The sequence below is a fragment of the Falco peregrinus genome, chromosome 9 (assembly GCF_023634155.1).
Source record: "Falco peregrinus isolate bFalPer1 chromosome 9, bFalPer1.pri, whole genome shotgun sequence".
NCBI lineage: Eukaryota > Metazoa > Chordata > Aves > Falconiformes > Falconidae > Falco > Falco peregrinus.
In genome coordinates, this window is record NC_073729.1 from 27,045,879 (window position 1) to 27,061,881 (window position 16,003).

Below are 16,003 nucleotides of genomic sequence, written 5' to 3' on the forward strand. Positions count from 1 at the left end.
ATGTCAAGAGAAAACAAATATTGTTTTAAATTCTTTGTGCTATGCATTTAAAATGCAGTTTAGCATTACTATGGAAAAGTTTATACATATGGGAGTAAACCTGTTTCTTCACATCTTTGTACAGGGTAATTTCACTGAAAACAACAGTTATTCAAAGTTTATACTAGTATAACCGAAGTAGAATCTGACTATTTATTTAAAATGCAACCTGAGCATATTTGTTCTGTAGGTAGTACTGCAGAACATTAAACCTTTAAATTATCTAGACAAAATATATATCACTCTATTTAAGTATGTCACATTACAGTAAACTTCAAGAAGCATCGCCAATGCTAGGCTTACACACACGTACGATCATTCTGCTAAACACAGGGGAAAATATAAATAGCCACACACAACACTGCTGGGGAAGTATTTTAATTCCAAACTGAATGTATTTCATGGAATAAACTTTTCTGCTATATTCAGAAGTGCTTCAGAAGACAATATCCATCAATACAAAATGAGGGAAAAATAAACCATAGTCCTCTTCGTAAAAGGAGCTCTTTTTATCTATAGGCCCAGAACATTGTCAAGTTGAACTGGAAGCAAAAGTGCTGCAGGAATAAGATCCAACCCTTACAAGTCTGCTGATGCCAAGGGCTGTTTGATGAGGTATACACAGAAACTCTATTTCTGTATGTGAACAAAGACAAGTAATAAGTACCAACTCAACGAGCGAAAATTACTTGTGCGATTATCATACGAAACAAACTTATCAGTCAGATCACAGCCAAAGCTTAATGATGAACAAGTACTCAGACTTAATTTAAGTGGCACCACCATCTCCACCTGTTTAACTTTTGAGTCTCCAACAACAGATTGATGTCCACCAGATCACAGGCACTACATTAAACCAAAACTTTCCTCTATCTTTTGCGAAAAAAACTTTGCTCAGTGCCAATCCCCTTTGCTCTTTTCAAAGCTGACTGAAACACTGTTTACTCTTTAAGAAGTGATCATGCAAAATGGGCCTGTATCTACCTTCCTTATAACCCTAGGAAAGCGTCAGTATAGAGTAACATCTCAGAGGAAAATTTAGCATACACTAATATTCAGTGCTGTAATAACACGCTGAACTAATTACTGCATCTAACACAATTTGTTTCAAAAACCTGTTGTTCAATTGATCATTGGCTTGGTCCTGCTCACCTTGCTTTTCGTGCTTGTAATAGTGCACTAAAATAGTGTACCAAAATGGTGTGCTAAAGTAGTGCTTATTGGCAAAAGCAGTCCTACTAACTTTCATACTGTTAACGTGATTCAGGCAAACTTGACTAATAAAGGTTTGTAGAATTTGGCCAGAGCCTGAAATTCTAGCACTGGATGTAAGAACCTTTCATCTAAAAAAAGCTGAAATACATATTGAGTCCAGAACAAAACGGATGAAATGGCAACAATAGAATGTGCTGGTCTTCTGCAGCTGCTGGTGTTGAATTCCATCGCCTACCTTTCACATCTCTGACACAGCCAATTTATTTGATCTTCGAGCATGTCTGATTAAGCTTCACTTTAATTGCATAGAGCTGAATGTACATGCAACTACAATTCATTTTAACTGTAACTTCACAAATACTGAATATGGAACTATAATACCGTATATTATATGTTTCCTTTATCAATTTAAAATTTCACATTTGGTCTCCAGTAGACTAGGAAAAAAAACACTAAAAATATTTCTTAAACTATTCCTGAGCAATGTTTGTATGTACTGTAAAATACACCAGTTTATTACTACATTTATTAATCGTCTCACATTTTAAACTACATATAAATCCATGCTTTGAAATTTTACAAAGCTGAAGATCCAGTAGGCACAATGAAAGAATAGAAACAGCTAAGCATCTTTAAAACTAAGATGAGATCAACAAGAGAAGTGCAATTTAACTATATACATAATGTACTCTTTAGTATTTGCTACTTTTTCATTTTCTGTCACAATGTGAAGAATCCACCTGTAAAATCTGGTCCACCAGACCTCAGCTCACTTCTCGTGAACAGTTCACTGTGATGATGGCTGAGGAGGAAGTTAGTGCTGCTCAGTATTTCACTTTAAAGTACAAAACATTCTCTAGATTTTTATCTTAACAAGATCACGTCCCCAGCTGCTGTGATTGATGATGAACTGACACCTGAACACTCACTGACCTATCCTTCACATTCTCTTGTATCTCACAGACACAAGAGAAAACAGAGGGTCCCAGGACAGGACCCAGTCCTGGCTGCACAGTTTCTTTCTGCAGGGTATTTCCCCGCATCGCTTCACTAAACTTTGAAACAATTGCAAGCTAACTGAAGTAGACTGGACCACGGAATAAGTAATAGTCATCTTGGGTGACTGAAAATAGGTATCTTTCATATCAAAATATATCTTTACTTGAACTTACAGTAATTGCCTTTAAATCCATCCTCTAAAAGTCTATTTTTTATGTTTTGAGAAGCTACAAGTTCTGTAAATTAGGCCCCGGAGTCTCTAGTAATACCCTCATTTTGCGTTAGTCATATATATCCGTGTGCAATTTGAAATCTGGTCATTTCCTCTAAACAACAAAAAGCATCGAGGCTTACTGAACTTCAAGAAAAAGCTGTCTGTAAACACAGTGAAGGTTTCTGGGTATAAAAATATGCATTCCATTTTCTTAGTCGGTCACTATTGAAGCTGTGTGCTCCCTAATAATTATTTGTCTTAAAAAGAATCCTTTCTGCATTAAAATATTTCATAGCATTATCTCCATTCTTCTTCTTATCAAAAAATAGTATCTAATTCATCAAAAAAAATTCCAATTAATCATCTTCTGTGAAGAATCAGATTGCCTTTGCATAGATAAGCACGCGCCATTATTTTATAAAAACAGTGGAGGCCTTTTCCATCAGAAAACACCACCATCACACCTGTCTCGCAAAATAGCATATCTGTTCAAGAAAAAGAGCATGGATTCTATTCACTCAACCACACCAAGGTAACCATAAGAAACACCACAGACTTCAAGGGACTTCAACTGGTACAAACAGGAGGACATATTATAATTATGTATTTCTCTGAACTTTCATACTCTGCTGTCCTTATCTTCATTAAGCATTGTAAATGTTTTTGAGGAAAGACCAATGGAAGACACTTGCCTTCAGGTAAAAGATTTCCTGCTGGCCTTGCTGGCTTAAGATCAAATATATCGAGATGAACAGTGCTGACTTAGAACCATGCATCAAGAACGTATTTTCCTAGGATCTTCCTATGAAGAAAACACGACCCTTCTGCATTGGCCAGATGCTTTCTAGAGGTCAAGAAGCATCAATATTTACTAATTAATTTTTTCTTCACTTGAATTTGTGTGACATTTGCTTTATGCCATTTGTTTTTATTTTCCTGTCCCCTGTTGGTTTTTTAGGAGGAACGTAATTGTTGGCATTGCCATTTTTCTTTGGATTTGTGCATGTGTATGTTTTTAAGCCTTTGATGGGAGCAGCTGAACCATGAAATACTGGGGTTTGCTTAGGGGGTCTGATATTACCCATGCTTTGAATTTTAGAATTGTTCTCAGCAGGCTGCATGTTGAAAAGCTGTTGCTTTGCAGTTGGGGTTTTTTTCAGTTCGCTCCTTACTTCACCAGATGGCCTCTGAGAAGACACTGCACATCCCATTCTCTCAGAAAGTTTCAAGGGACCTGGATGAGAATACAACTGGTGACTTTCTTCACAGAGTGAACTTCCCTTGTGACCCAAATAGCTTCTGGGCAGCTTTGTAACACCTTCTTGGGGAACCACTTGCTTGCTAGGCAAAGGACTGAGTAATGGTTTGCTTTTGCCAGGGCTTTTTAGGGTACGGATGGAGCCAGGAGCAGTCTGTGGCCTGGCTTTGGCTGCCTTTCCTTTCTCGTTCTGCACAGTCTGCATTTGCAGCCATTCCAGCTGCAAAAGGCGATCAATGTATTTCTCAAGGAATCCTGTTGGCTTTGGTCGAAATTCGGTTTTACCCTCTACATTAACAAAGATGGCCAGTTGCTTCAAGTCCCATGAGTTGAAAGGGGGTGGGAGGAAGTCCGGGTAGTAATATTCTGATTCTTTAAAACCCATATCAGGGACACGTTCCAAACAAACTGGATCAATTTCTTCAGCTCTGAGAATGAGTTCTGGCGGTGTGCAGGGAGATGGGAGAATGGGAATCCTTTCTGAATCAGAAAGGTCACTGGCACTATCATCTTCAGCATCTTCTTTAATAATTTGTACCGACTCAAAATCCAGAAACATTTCATCTACAGATGCTTCTTGCCATTTAGAAGTGCATGGACCACCCTCAGCAATGTGATCTTCATGATTCTTTTCCAACTGTTCTTTTTTACTGCAATAAAAATGATGCATTGGGACATCTTTAACCCTACAGAAGCTACCTTGTGTGCTGCCCTTTACGCTAGGAGGGATCCTGTGCAGAAGAGGTTCATTTTGCCTTCTTTCTGGGAGACTCCTCTTTGGTCCTTGTACTCTGTGCAGTGATGTGCAAATACCTGTGATCCTAAATAAAAAGAAAGATCGTATCCTATTAGAATGATTAATGTCTTTGGAACATCAGTCTACAAAGGTCTTGCTACCCCCTTCAAGGACAGGGATCTACATGAATGAAGTTAAAATTGGCATGGAAACTTGGTAATGAGGTAAAAATTATTATTTGCTGGCAGACGTAACACTGCCTACTACTGAGTTTTTGATTTATTCTGATTTTGCTTGAGAACTCACTAAGGCAGGATAGTGAGTTTTCATATTGATAACTTAAATTTGTTGTCCTCATAAATGCTGAATCCTGGGGCCAGTGAAGTCAAAGGCAAAACACAGAAGCCATGATTTCATCACAAGCATTTTACATACCAGTTTGAAATGACCACAAATTAAACAAATAATCTTAACATAAAACTACCTTTTTGACTGAGTATTGTCATCTAGCTGGTTTTTTCCCTTCTTAAAAATACTTGGTTGGTTACCATCTTGAGTGTTACAGGAAACCTGAAAAGATGTGAAAAAGTATGTGACATTATTAAGAAGCTGACATAAAGTGCGTGCCCTTTTTCTGTAAACAAAATAAACAAAAAACCCCAATTATTTACCTTTTCAATGGCACTTGATATATTTTTTCCTAATCTTCCAGAAGAAGACTTCACATGAGAAATTGGTTTATTTAGTCCTTTGGTGCTTGGATGGCTTTTTCCATTACTGTAACTAGCAAGAATTAAACAGAGTATCACATATAAATAGCAACATATGTGGTCGTCAGAATAGAAATACAATCAAAGTTTAGAGTGCAATTCAGTTTAAGAAAGAGCAAGAGTTGACTGCAAATCTTCTTAAGACTTGAAGTTCATCAGAACTATGCCATGGTCACTTTCTATTTATTATACTAATAACGCACTACTGTATTTTTAATACTACTAATGCAAAAGTGAGTAATTCAACCAGATGATATAATAATATAACTTAGCCCTTTTATAGAAGATCCTCTATCAGAGGATCCCAAAATTACTTTGGGGATAATAAATAGTTAATATTACAGACTACTTATTTAACTACTAATTTCTGTAATACCTGGCACACGGTCCTACAGCAATTTAACAAAACTAATTATAAAGTACAATACGAAGGCCACTGCAAGCCAAATCTTGCTTGCCTTTCTCATCTGCATAGTCTCAACAACAAGTAAAGGATTATTCCTATGATGCTAAGGAGCGGAAGTGAGCAGGATGCATACAGTCTATTCTCAGGTGTTAATACAAACTGTTTCACAACAAAGGCACAAACAAAATTCACCATTTCATGTTGTAATGGGGTTGTGGAAAAATCAGAAGAAAAACTCACATGCAGCAAAAGTAATGGCATTACTGATTTGGACAGCTTGAAGATTTCTTCAATTAAATCATACATTCCTGTGTAAGCACACAGGACCATTACATCAGTGTATTCTGTACGAATTAGGAAACAGTGTTCGTTTTACAAACAAGAAATTTTACTGATTTTAAAAAGGAAAGCTTGAAAATTCATTTTAGAACAGAAATAAGCAAACCATGTCCTCCTAGTTTAAACTGGTTTGATTGCAGTGTGTTTAATTTGTCAGACCGTACATCTTGTTCACAGTTTTTATGTCAGAATAGTCAGATTTTCTTTTAAAAAACATGATTATGTTTTCATGCTTATGAAACAATGTAAGTAAGTCTTGTGCCTCCAGCACCGATGCAGTCACATCTCTCGCTGTGACCTGCATGATCATACTGCACCATCACTTCTGTTGCTGCAGCTCGGGAAAGGGTGACAATCTGAACAGGACAGCCATGCCCTTACTGACTAATCTGCAGTATCTACAGATTTCTGTAACTAGAAAGAGAGAAGATAATTTCCTTACTTTACCATTCCTTTGTGGTTTTCATTGGTTTGGCTTTCCTTTTTCCGTGTCTCTCTGTGCAGCAGTAAAGGATATTCCTGAATGCCCGGTCCCATTACTACCCTTTTTAGACGGTATCCGCAGCTTGACTTTTACATGGTCTTCAAACGACTCCAGTCTTTCAGGTTCGCCCGACAGAGAGCATCAAACACGGGCATCGCCACGGCCTAGGGATGCAGTGAACAAACACCGCGTGACCCCTCCCCACAGAACCGGGTTGTAAAGCAGCAAGATACCCATCACCGGCCGCTGACGCGCCCCGGACAGCACTGCCCCCGCCCAGCACCCGCGCCGTGGGAGCCAGCACCCCCCGCCCTGCCGGTGCCGGGGGGAGCCGCGGCCCCGTCCCGGGGCTGGTCCCGGCGCGGCACGGCGGCCCCGGCAGCCCATGGGCGCCGCAAGCCACCGAGCTCCGGCCGTGAGGTTTGGGAAAAAAAGACAGTGGTGGGAACGTACAGGGAAACCCGAAAGGCAGCAGCTGGCAGCGCCGCGTTTCCGTGGGATGAGCCCTCAGCAGTTCGCTCCCCCTGCGCAGCACCACGCGCGCTGGCCGGAGCCGAGCATCACCCACGGGCGGCGGGTGCCCCGCTCCCCCCTCCCCCGGCCGGGTGCGGAGCCGCCGCCTCCGGGCCGCTGCCTGTGCCTGCCGGAAAACGCGCGCTTCCCACGTTCGCGCTGATTTTGTACCAAACACTCCCGATTTTTTTCTTTTTCCAAAGCAGACCTCTCGGTACTCGTGCATTCCTACTAAAAATGCTCAGAGCTGAATTCGTAGCATTTTTCCAGAAACTGCGCTCCCGCAGCGCGGCGCGTGCGCGCCCCTGCCCCCGCCCGCGCGCGTCCGCCGCTGCGCGCCCAAACCCAGCCCGCCCCGCTCCGCATCCCGGGTCGAGGGGGCGCCCGCTCCGGCGGGGTCCGGGGCCGGCACAACGGCCCCTCACGCTGCGCTCCGGGCCCCGGCCGGCGGCGGCTCTGCCCGGGCCGGGCCCCGCTCCGCTCCCTCCCGGGATGCGCCAGCAGTTCCTGCCGCTGGCCGGCGCCGCGCTCCGCACGGACAGCGAGCGGAAGGCAGCGCGGTATGTAACACACCGCCCCCGCGCACCTGCTGCCTCGCCTCGCCTTCCCCCCGCCGCCCCCGGCCCCTGCCCCGTACCTGCCGGGCGCCTCAGGGCAGGCGGAGGGCAGCGGCGCCAGGCGGGAGCGCGCAGGCGGGAGCGCGCAGGCGGCGCGCACAGGCCGCGCGGCTCGCTGGGCTCGGGGTAGGGGCGGGCGGAGGCGGCCCCGCGCATGCGCCGCGGTGGGGGCAGGGGGCGGCGGGCGCCGCCGCGGGGCTGGGACGGGCAGGGACGGCGCCGTCGCCGGTCCCGCCGTGCCTGCGGCCATCGCTGGGCCGGGCCGGGCCCCGCCGCGGGGCGGAGGGGCGCTGCCCGGGGGATGTGGCCGGTAGAGGCCCCGGCCGCCGAGCCCTCCGTCCCCGGCCACAGTCCCGAGCCCGCCCCCGCGGACCCGCCCGAGAGCCCCCGCGCCCCGGCCAGCCCCTGCAGCAGCCCCGGGCTGGGCTCCGGCTCGCTGCCGCCCGACAGCCTGCAAGCGCTCCCCAGCAGCGGCAGCCCCCGCGAGTCGCCCAGCATCCAGTGTGACAGCCTGGAGTGCCCCTGCTGCGGCAGCGGCTCGGCGTCGCTCGGCGCCGGCGAGGACAGTCTGCAGGGCCCGCTCGCCGCCTGCCCGGGCCGAGGGTGCTCCGGGACGTGCCACAGCAACCCCGCGGCGTCGAGCCGCCTCTCCGACAGCCTCGAGTCCTCCCTGGCCCAGCACGACAGCCTCCAGTCGGTCTGCAGCCTGTGCGAGAGCTTCAGGTCCTCCAGCATCAACGGTGACAGCCTTGAATCCCTTTCCAGCCTGAGCAGTGGGTCCGCCAGCCAGTGAGCCCGCCTTCATCCCCCACACAGTGCGCTGGCCGCTGGGTCACTTCCACCTACGGTGAGAGCTTCCTGGTTTCTGCCCTTCCTCCGGACGGCTGCGTTGATTCTGGCTGCATCCAGTGCCGTAACCTCCAATACTTACTGTCGGTAGCCGCCATTCCCAAGTTACAAGCTTCAGAGAGGCGGTGCTCACTGTTACCTGCAGTGTTAACGCTGGGTTTTTTGTCATCGGTTAAGAATGGAGGTACGTGGTCCTCAGAGGAATCCCAGCTACCTCTCTGACCTCTATCAGAACATGTTACGAGCTGAAGAAGCACGGGGACGCGGGCAGCAGCAGCCCCCAGCAGTCCACACAAGTAGCAGCAAGGCCCTTTGGAGCAGCACCCTGGCCGAGGGGGGCCCCCAGCCAAGTAAGCTTCAGAGCAGCACTTCCTCCAGCTGCGATCCCGCGCTACGGCCTATCATCCGCCGCCGAGCCAGATCTTTGCCTACATCACCCGAAAGAAGGAAGCGAGCAGCAGCACAGTGTCAAGTTCCCGGATGCCAGAGTCGTATAAACCGGGTGAGATTCGCTGATGCTTTGGGCTTGGAGCTTACTGAAGTGAAAGTCTTCCAGACAGGGGAGGATCCATCGATCCCCTTGCATGTCCTTTCCAGGCTCTCCATAAACTCAGACCTCTGGTGCAGTAGCTCAGACTTGGAGTTTTCTATGCAGTGCTTGGTCCCCGACTTCCAGCAGCCTGCGGACAGTATGGATTTCTCCTCCCGACTTCAGGAGCAACAGGTGTGTCTCGAACGAGTGACCAGCTCAGATCTGGGGCTCAGTGGCACCATCCAGGTTCGCAATATTGCTTTTGAGAAGCAAGTATCTGTGCGATACACCTTTAACCAGTGGAAAAGCCTCCATGAAGTGTGTGCTCATTGGCGCAGTAGCATCCCTGAGAAAAACGGGCAAGATCAGGTTGATGTTTTCACTTTCTTTCTCCCTGTGCCTCCTTTCCTCCTTCAGCTGTGCTCTGTAGTCCAGTTTGCAGCAAGGTACCAAGTCAACGGCCAGGAGTACTGGGATAACAACAGAGGCAAAAACTACATTTTAACCTGCCGGATTCACCCCCTTAAGATGCCTAGGGAATGTGAGGAGAGCTGGATCCACTTCATCTGAGCCAAGGATGTGGACGCAGAGCAGCTCGTCAGTAGTCTCGGTGGCCCTCTCTTCCTTGGCATGGCTCTCTGCTCCCATGGCAGCAGTCTCCCTTTTTGAAACCTGCCAAACCTGCCAAAGTGTTCCAGGGTAGCGAAGTAGCCAATGACCCGAACAAACTGTTCTAAACCTTTCAGAAAGTAAAAAGGGCCAAAATGTGTATTGAGTTACATCTGCTGGAAGCTCATGTGATTTCTTGTAGTGTATATGAGCTGTTGCAGGATGATTCCAGGGGATGCTGTCAGACTACCTGAGAGAAAAACAGGACCTTTCATGTTGCTAGGAATGTTCTAGGTTGCATAGAATATTTGTGGTTGTTTCCTAAATGGACAGTGTGGCTTTACTGGTTGCGTTTCTAATTTTGTTTATATTATCTCACTAAGTCTGGGCACTATTCCATTTATGCATAATTTAGATGGCAGACACTGTGGGGAGTGCTTGTATTTATATATATATATACAAAACCTAGGACTGTAATCACGTTAAATGTTTCCTTTAATATTTGAGTTAGAAATTAAATGTTATTACAAGCAGAACATACATGAAAATGTGCCATCAGCCCCGTTTCCCTTAAGAAAAGGCACTTTTTTTTTTTTTTTTTTTAATCTCCAGTGTTTGCAATAGGCAGCAGGAATGATTGTTACTGAAGTGTGTGTAAGGCAGATCTTCACGGGGAAGTTCTCATCTTTTTGAGGTGATGCACAAGTAGGCTTTTTCTCTGGGTAGTGGTACAGGAATTGTCCTTTCCTTGTGCACCTGTTTTTCCTAAGGGAAACTAGAGCAGTTTTGCATCTGTGTTGCAATTGCAATTGAAGATCTCGAAGCACTGTATCAATGCTAATGACTTTACCACTGTTACTGGTAAACATATAAATCAAGACATTGATATGAGATAGATACATTTATTTAAAAAACAAATAAATAGACAGTACAAGGAGCTGGTTACAGAGCCCTGGAATAGCATGCCAGAACCCTGAACGATGACTCCCTGTTCCCCAGCGTCCCAGTGCTACTGCAGTAGTATGTTTGAATTCTTTAATCAACTACTTCTCATTATAAACCAGTTGAACTCCAAGAAAAGTTCATGGTAAAAGCAAAATCATGGTTTTACTGGTAAACTGATACTTAGACCCATAAACAGAATCCCTTCTGCAGCAGGGAGAGCACAGTAACACTAAGTGCAGTCTGCCCATGCTTCTTGCTCTACTACTTTAATTTTGTGGTTTTAGTGTGATTTAAGATTGGCAACAGGCTTAAATCTAACAAGTAAAATATTCTCCATTATTTTTTTCATACATATTCATAAGTGCATGGAAAGTTTAGCTTTATATGTGTAGCATAAATTTTCAAAACTGGCTGATTGGATGTATTGGAAGAGCTGCTTTTTAGGCCTATACCGTGAAAATCAGGCCACTTACCTGGGCATCTTATTTTGGATTGCTGCTTATGCATCAAAATCACGAGTTGTTCTTAAAATCACCATTGTAAGCAACCCACAGCCAAGTATATATCAATCAAAAAAGCCTAGTATTTCTGGAAGTGCAGAAACCCCAAGAAAATTCATGTGTCTGGCAACTTAATGTTACTCCTTATTTGTGATACCCATTTAGCAAAGCTGGGGTTTCAAGTGAAGAAGCTGCCTCGTTCCATTAGTCTTTGGCTTTCAAAGGAACGGAAATCATTAATGATTCTGTGAGCTGCAGAGCACCTCTTGCAGAGTACTGAGAAAATTCAATCCTGTTTGAAACCACTGAGAACTGACCGTGTAGTTTCCTTTAACTTTGTATTGGAGTACTGTTGAGGTTGAACGAAGTTGAAATTGTTTTGAAGGAGTAGGTGAGGCTGAGGTGCGATTGCCAGCTACAAAGAGTGCTGTCTCCTTTCAATCCGCCTGCTTTACTTTCTGTATCTGGGTTAGAGGAGTGACCATTGCCAATGTAGCAGCAGCTCTTGTCTCCTAGAAAAATCAATGCAGGGAACTGGAAGACTAGTCTTCCTCATATGGCACAAAAAATGAGAGCTCTGTAAGAAGGGGCACTGCCTGATTAATTGTAAGGCTTTATTGCCTCCTCTGGTGGGCTTCTTATGGTTAAATGACATATGACAATACAGGACATAATATATCTGAACTAGTCAACATAGAGTCTTCATAGTCAATGGAGATGTTTTTCCTACGGTTAGCAGACTACCTGCGGTGTGAAACACTGCATCATCTCTGCTGAGTGCAGAGAGAACGCTGCAGGACTAGTTCTGCCATACTGAAATTCTCAGCATTCGTGCAGATTGTGCCAAATTATGCCAGTCTGTAGGTATCAAGTTAGATGAGCTGAAACACACCTTCAGTGACTGCAGAAGAATCTTTCTTGGCGTGAATTGAAATTGCATACCCTTACTTTTGTGAAACACTCACTTAAGGAATTTCATTAATTTTTATCTAGTATTGTTAAAGTCCATATAAGCAAAGTTTTATGTACTCGTCAGCAAAGTAAAAAGAAGACAAACACACATGCACAGAAGCACTTGTGCTGAATAACTTGCACTATTTTAAAATATTGTTCCCCTCCCAAACTACTGTATTTCTTCCATCAGCAAAACCAAGGCTTCACCTTTCAGCACACCATAAAAAATCCTATTGTTACCAGACTGGTATTTGACACTGGTTTACAATGGACATTGCTGGAGCCCAACACAGTACTTGGCTTCCTGGCAGAAAGGTGCTGTTGCTGTCTTCTGGGAGGGACTTTGTCATGTGCCAGCAAATGTCAAATCTGAGTGGTGTTGCAGGCCGGGATAGATTATGTAAAGCTGAGGCTGTCAGTTTAAAGGTTAACGTCATGTATACAGTGTAGGAGAGAGGTGAGAAATGAATGTCTCAGTGATGTGAGTTTGGCTTGTATTGTCTTCCTTCCACAACCCCTCAGGGTATTTGCATGTGCAAAATCTTGAATACTGAAGTATTATTCCAAGTTTGCCTTTTGTCTTTGCTTGTCTTGCACTGCTGGAGAATAATTGACAGTAGCTGTTACTAAAGCAGCTGTTGTGGCTGACTGTGGGTCAAGCAGGCCTTCCTCGTAATGGACCTGTGGGTGATCTCTGGGTTAAGCTGTTAAAACATTCACACGAGTACTGGCATCTGTCACATGTAAGATGAAATTTGCACTTAACGTTTTCCTGTCACATTCAGTAGTGATTCTAGGTGACAAAAAGGGGATTAAGCCATTAAGTAGTGGTAATAAGTCGTGAAGATAAGCTTATGACCACCGTTATAAATTCTCAGGACAATTTGACTGCTTGCACTGTGTTCAAAGTGAGCACTTCTGTTATAATGAGGATTTTGTAAAAGTGAATTCCTCACAAGGGTTATTTGCCATATAATGCACTTTTAAAAACTTGTATTTATTATAGTGATGCAATAAATGAATGAGCAGTCCACAGTTTCAAGGTTCTTTCAAGCATGTTTTTAAAAAATACATATGGAATCCATGTAAATGAATAGGTGTTGTCTTTCCTGATGAAATGTCTTCTCGAGAATAAAGTACATTACACAGTGTATCAGTAAAGCACATACATTAGACAAAAGGTCATTTTGTTTTAGTGGAGAGTTGTATGGTTGCAAAGTGCTTAATTCATTTAAAAAAACAGTAATAAAACTATGGCTATTGTAATACAAAAGACTGTAATAAAAGCTTTTCATAATTTTATGTTGGTTTTGTCAATGGTATGTACTCCTGTTAATGTTTAAGAAAATTCATGAAGCAACTTAGTGCTGAATTGTTACTTCCAGAGCAACATACTCGGGAAAGTAAGGTGAGTTCAAGTTGCTAGAAAATGAACAGCACTTGATAAAAATACAGTGGTTAGTCTATACAGCTGCAAAAATGATCAGGCTGCCACTTCTTACATGGAATTTGCTTCCATTTCACATCAAGAGTTCTGCACAAGCAGCACCTGCAGGATTAAGATACAACATTGGGGAAAACAAACAAACAAACAAACCAACACTGCCAACTGATTCTAATATGGTTTCTTGGAGAAGAAGAGAAAGGGGTTTTCTAACAGCACTTTCCAAAGCTGTGCTAGACTGTACTTGACACGTTAATTTCTGAGCCCCACAGTTGTGTTATTCTATCTTGCATTTGTTCTTTCAGTTTTCATTGCTGCAGTCTATCCTCCCAAACCATGTTCTTTTCACTCAAAGGTTTCTCAAAAATGTATCTGGCTACACATGGTATGTTGAGATGTCCATCTCTGCAGTAACTGATTTGTCTTGAAATGCATCTCCAGCAGTGTCAAGTATTTATTTGATACAGTTCAAGATGTGAATAAACTGTTGCCAGGTTTCTTCTAAAGCAAAATCGGAGACATTTAACTAGAAGATATATATTACCAATTACTTTTTAATCAGTGTTAATAACCTCAACACTGCATTATCAAAGTTGTTTAGGGGAAAGACGATTATTGCAAATCACAATTTAAATGTATGGGATGTCTATATTACACTAAGTTGCTTCAGAATGTCAATGTCAATTTCTATTACAAAGTATACCAATTACGTGTTATAAATATATGCATGTAGACCTATAAAGGAGAGTGCTTTTAGAAAGCATGATGTTATAATACCTTATCTTTATGACTCTTGGTTTTCCATTTTCCTACACTACTGATCTAAATCGGAACTAGCAGTAGTAACACCTTAACTGTCGTAACTTTACCCAATAAAATAGAGTATTAAGAATCACCTGGAAATAAATACAGCAGCCACAGTGTCACCTAGCCAGGAGACCAGCAAAGGATAGAGATAGTGGTCTTTGATTTTAACATATCTCTTAAAAACAATGTGAATTTGCTTGAGCCTCATGGGTGGGGATGTGTGTAAGAGTATTTAAGAGAAGGACTGACTTTTGCTGTGAACATCCAACCATCAGGTTTATTTTACAGATAGCATTATTTTTAATGTAGGTGTTATTTTTACATTTGGCTTCAAATTCATAGTTTCTTTGCATATATCTTACAAACACAAAAAATTAAATTCCAGCTTGTACTGAGTAATATGCTAACAGTCAATCGTAACTGCAGTACTTAATTTAGTGTCTCATCAGTGCTCACAACAATTTTGTATGTACATTACAAGCATTGCCTGGTAAAGCCACAGAGCAGCAAGTCTAAATGATTAGTCATTTGTCAACAAGAGTGTAATGTCAGCGCTGACTTCTTTCCTGATTAGGCTTTCTCCCTCAGATCTGCAGCTGTATCAGCTGACACTTGGTATTAAAACTGTTGGCATCAACGCTTCTGACCCTTTAGTTCTACATACAACGACAGCTTGTTCCAATCTGTGCAATGCATAACTTAATGAAAATTCTGCTTTCTGCTGACCTCCCTTCTGCTAAACCAAACAGAATGTGAGCAATCTGGTCAAGTGGAAGGCATCCCTGCCCATGGCAAGGGGATTGGACTAGATGATTGTTAAGGTTCCCTCTAACACAAAACTATTCTATGATTCTAAAATAGGCATTAGGGGATGTTTATTTCTGTCTGTTTGACACCAATCATGTCAGTGTACCTGGTGCAGGAGGGAAAGTGTATGATCCACTTCTCCCAGACTTCATGACTCACTTTTCTTTCGCTCTAGAATGAGTAGGGCTGTTTTCTTTACAAGATCTGAAAATCTGGAAATAGTCTAAGCCTGTGTTGATGCTAATTCAGTTTTTACAGAAAATTTTGGATGCTCCAGGTTCCTCATGGAAAGTTTTGTCCCTAGTAGGTTTCTCAGTAAAGCTGTACTTCTACAGATCTGTTTCAGATCACCCACTGCTTTCTACTAAAGCATCCCAAGAACAAATGTGACAGCAGCTAATGCTGCAGTTAATCCCTTGAACTGAGCATGCCTCCTGCAAAATGCTCAGCACTACTCACGCCCATGGGATCAAATCCTCAGTGGAGAGGATCCAAGTCTCATACCACTTGTCATTTTCTTGAATTACAGTGACATCTGGTGGTACTTTAAATACTTCCTGTACAGCTTTTTTACCTTTTATAGTATTTTGTTTTCTTATTTTAGGAAGTCAGTGGTGGTACTTACAATTGCTGCAGGTTTGCCTACTGTGAAAGGTGGTTGGTCTCCTCCATGTTCCCCTACTGCTTATTCTGGGTATGAATAGAGATGCCTCCTGATACTCCATTGGAATAATACAAAAGATTCATGCTGAACGTTAACACCTGTATTTGTGATACGGTGATAGATACACCAGTATCACACCAATACTAGTAAAGCCCCACTCTGGAACGGCTGGATTTCATTTGAACACCTTACCCAGTTCCCTCTGATGAAGAGCACAGAAGCCAGCAGGTCCGTGTCCGCGTTGCTGTATCAGCCCTGCCTACTCGGGCACTTGGTGGTGGTGGAAATGTTGCTGAATTAAG

The 16,003-nt window shown here is 43.5% G+C and overlaps 2 protein-coding genes across 6 annotated transcripts; one reads left to right on the top strand and one right to left on the bottom strand.

Annotated features, from left to right (window-relative positions):
- Positions 1–401: 401 nt before the first annotated feature.
- On the bottom strand, positions 402–7,669 carry FAM217B (family with sequence similarity 217 member B). Of its 5 annotated transcripts, XM_055813996.1 has the most exons (5): positions 7,611–7,669; positions 6,419–6,624; positions 5,133–5,244; positions 4,946–5,031; positions 402–4,546 (listed from the first exon to the last, which is right to left on the bottom strand). In XM_055813996.1, the coding sequence occupies exons 2-5, from the start codon at positions 6,511–6,513 to the stop codon at positions 3,355–3,357; spliced, it is 1,485 nt and encodes a 494-aa protein (XP_055669971.1). In that variant the 5' UTR covers positions 6,514–6,624; positions 7,611–7,669; the 3' UTR covers positions 402–3,354. The 5 variants fall into 5 exon arrangements, with proteins under 5 accessions (XP_055669971.1, XP_027651691.1, XP_027651689.1 ...); XM_027795890.2 differs by lacking the exon at positions 7,611–7,669 and having other exon boundaries at positions 5,133–5,238; positions 6,424–7,592; XM_027795888.2 differs by lacking the exon at positions 7,611–7,669 and having other exon boundaries at positions 5,133–5,238; positions 6,419–7,592.
- Positions 7,670–7,729: 60 nt separating this feature from the next.
- Positions 7,730–13,281, top strand: PPP1R3D (protein phosphatase 1 regulatory subunit 3D). Its single transcript, XM_055813997.1, has one exon. The coding sequence runs from the start codon at positions 8,618–8,620 to the stop codon at positions 9,539–9,541; it is 924 nt and encodes a 307-aa protein (XP_055669972.1). The 5' UTR covers positions 7,730–8,617; the 3' UTR covers positions 9,542–13,281.
- The last annotated feature ends 2,722 nt before the right edge of the window (positions 13,282–16,003 follow it).

What these genes read in the sequence shown, in the direction of transcription:
- PPP1R3D (XM_055813997.1), top strand. Translation starts at nt 8,618, where the DNA reads ATGGAGGTACGTGGTCCTCAGAGGAATCCCAGCTACCTCTCTGACCTC.
- FAM217B (XM_055813996.1), bottom strand. Translation starts at nt 6,513, where the DNA reads ATGGGACCGGGCATTCAGGAATATCCTTTACTGCTGCACAGAGAGACA. An exon ending in AACCACAAAGGAATGGTAAA is followed by an intron (nt 5,245 to 6,418) that starts GTAAGGAAATTA and finishes AATTCTTGCTAG; the next exon opens with TTACAGTAATGGAAAAAGCC. An exon ending in TATCAAGTGCCATTGAAAAG is followed by an intron (nt 5,032 to 5,132) that starts GTAAATAATTGG and finishes ACATCTTTTCAG; the next exon opens with GTTTCCTGTAACACTCAAGA.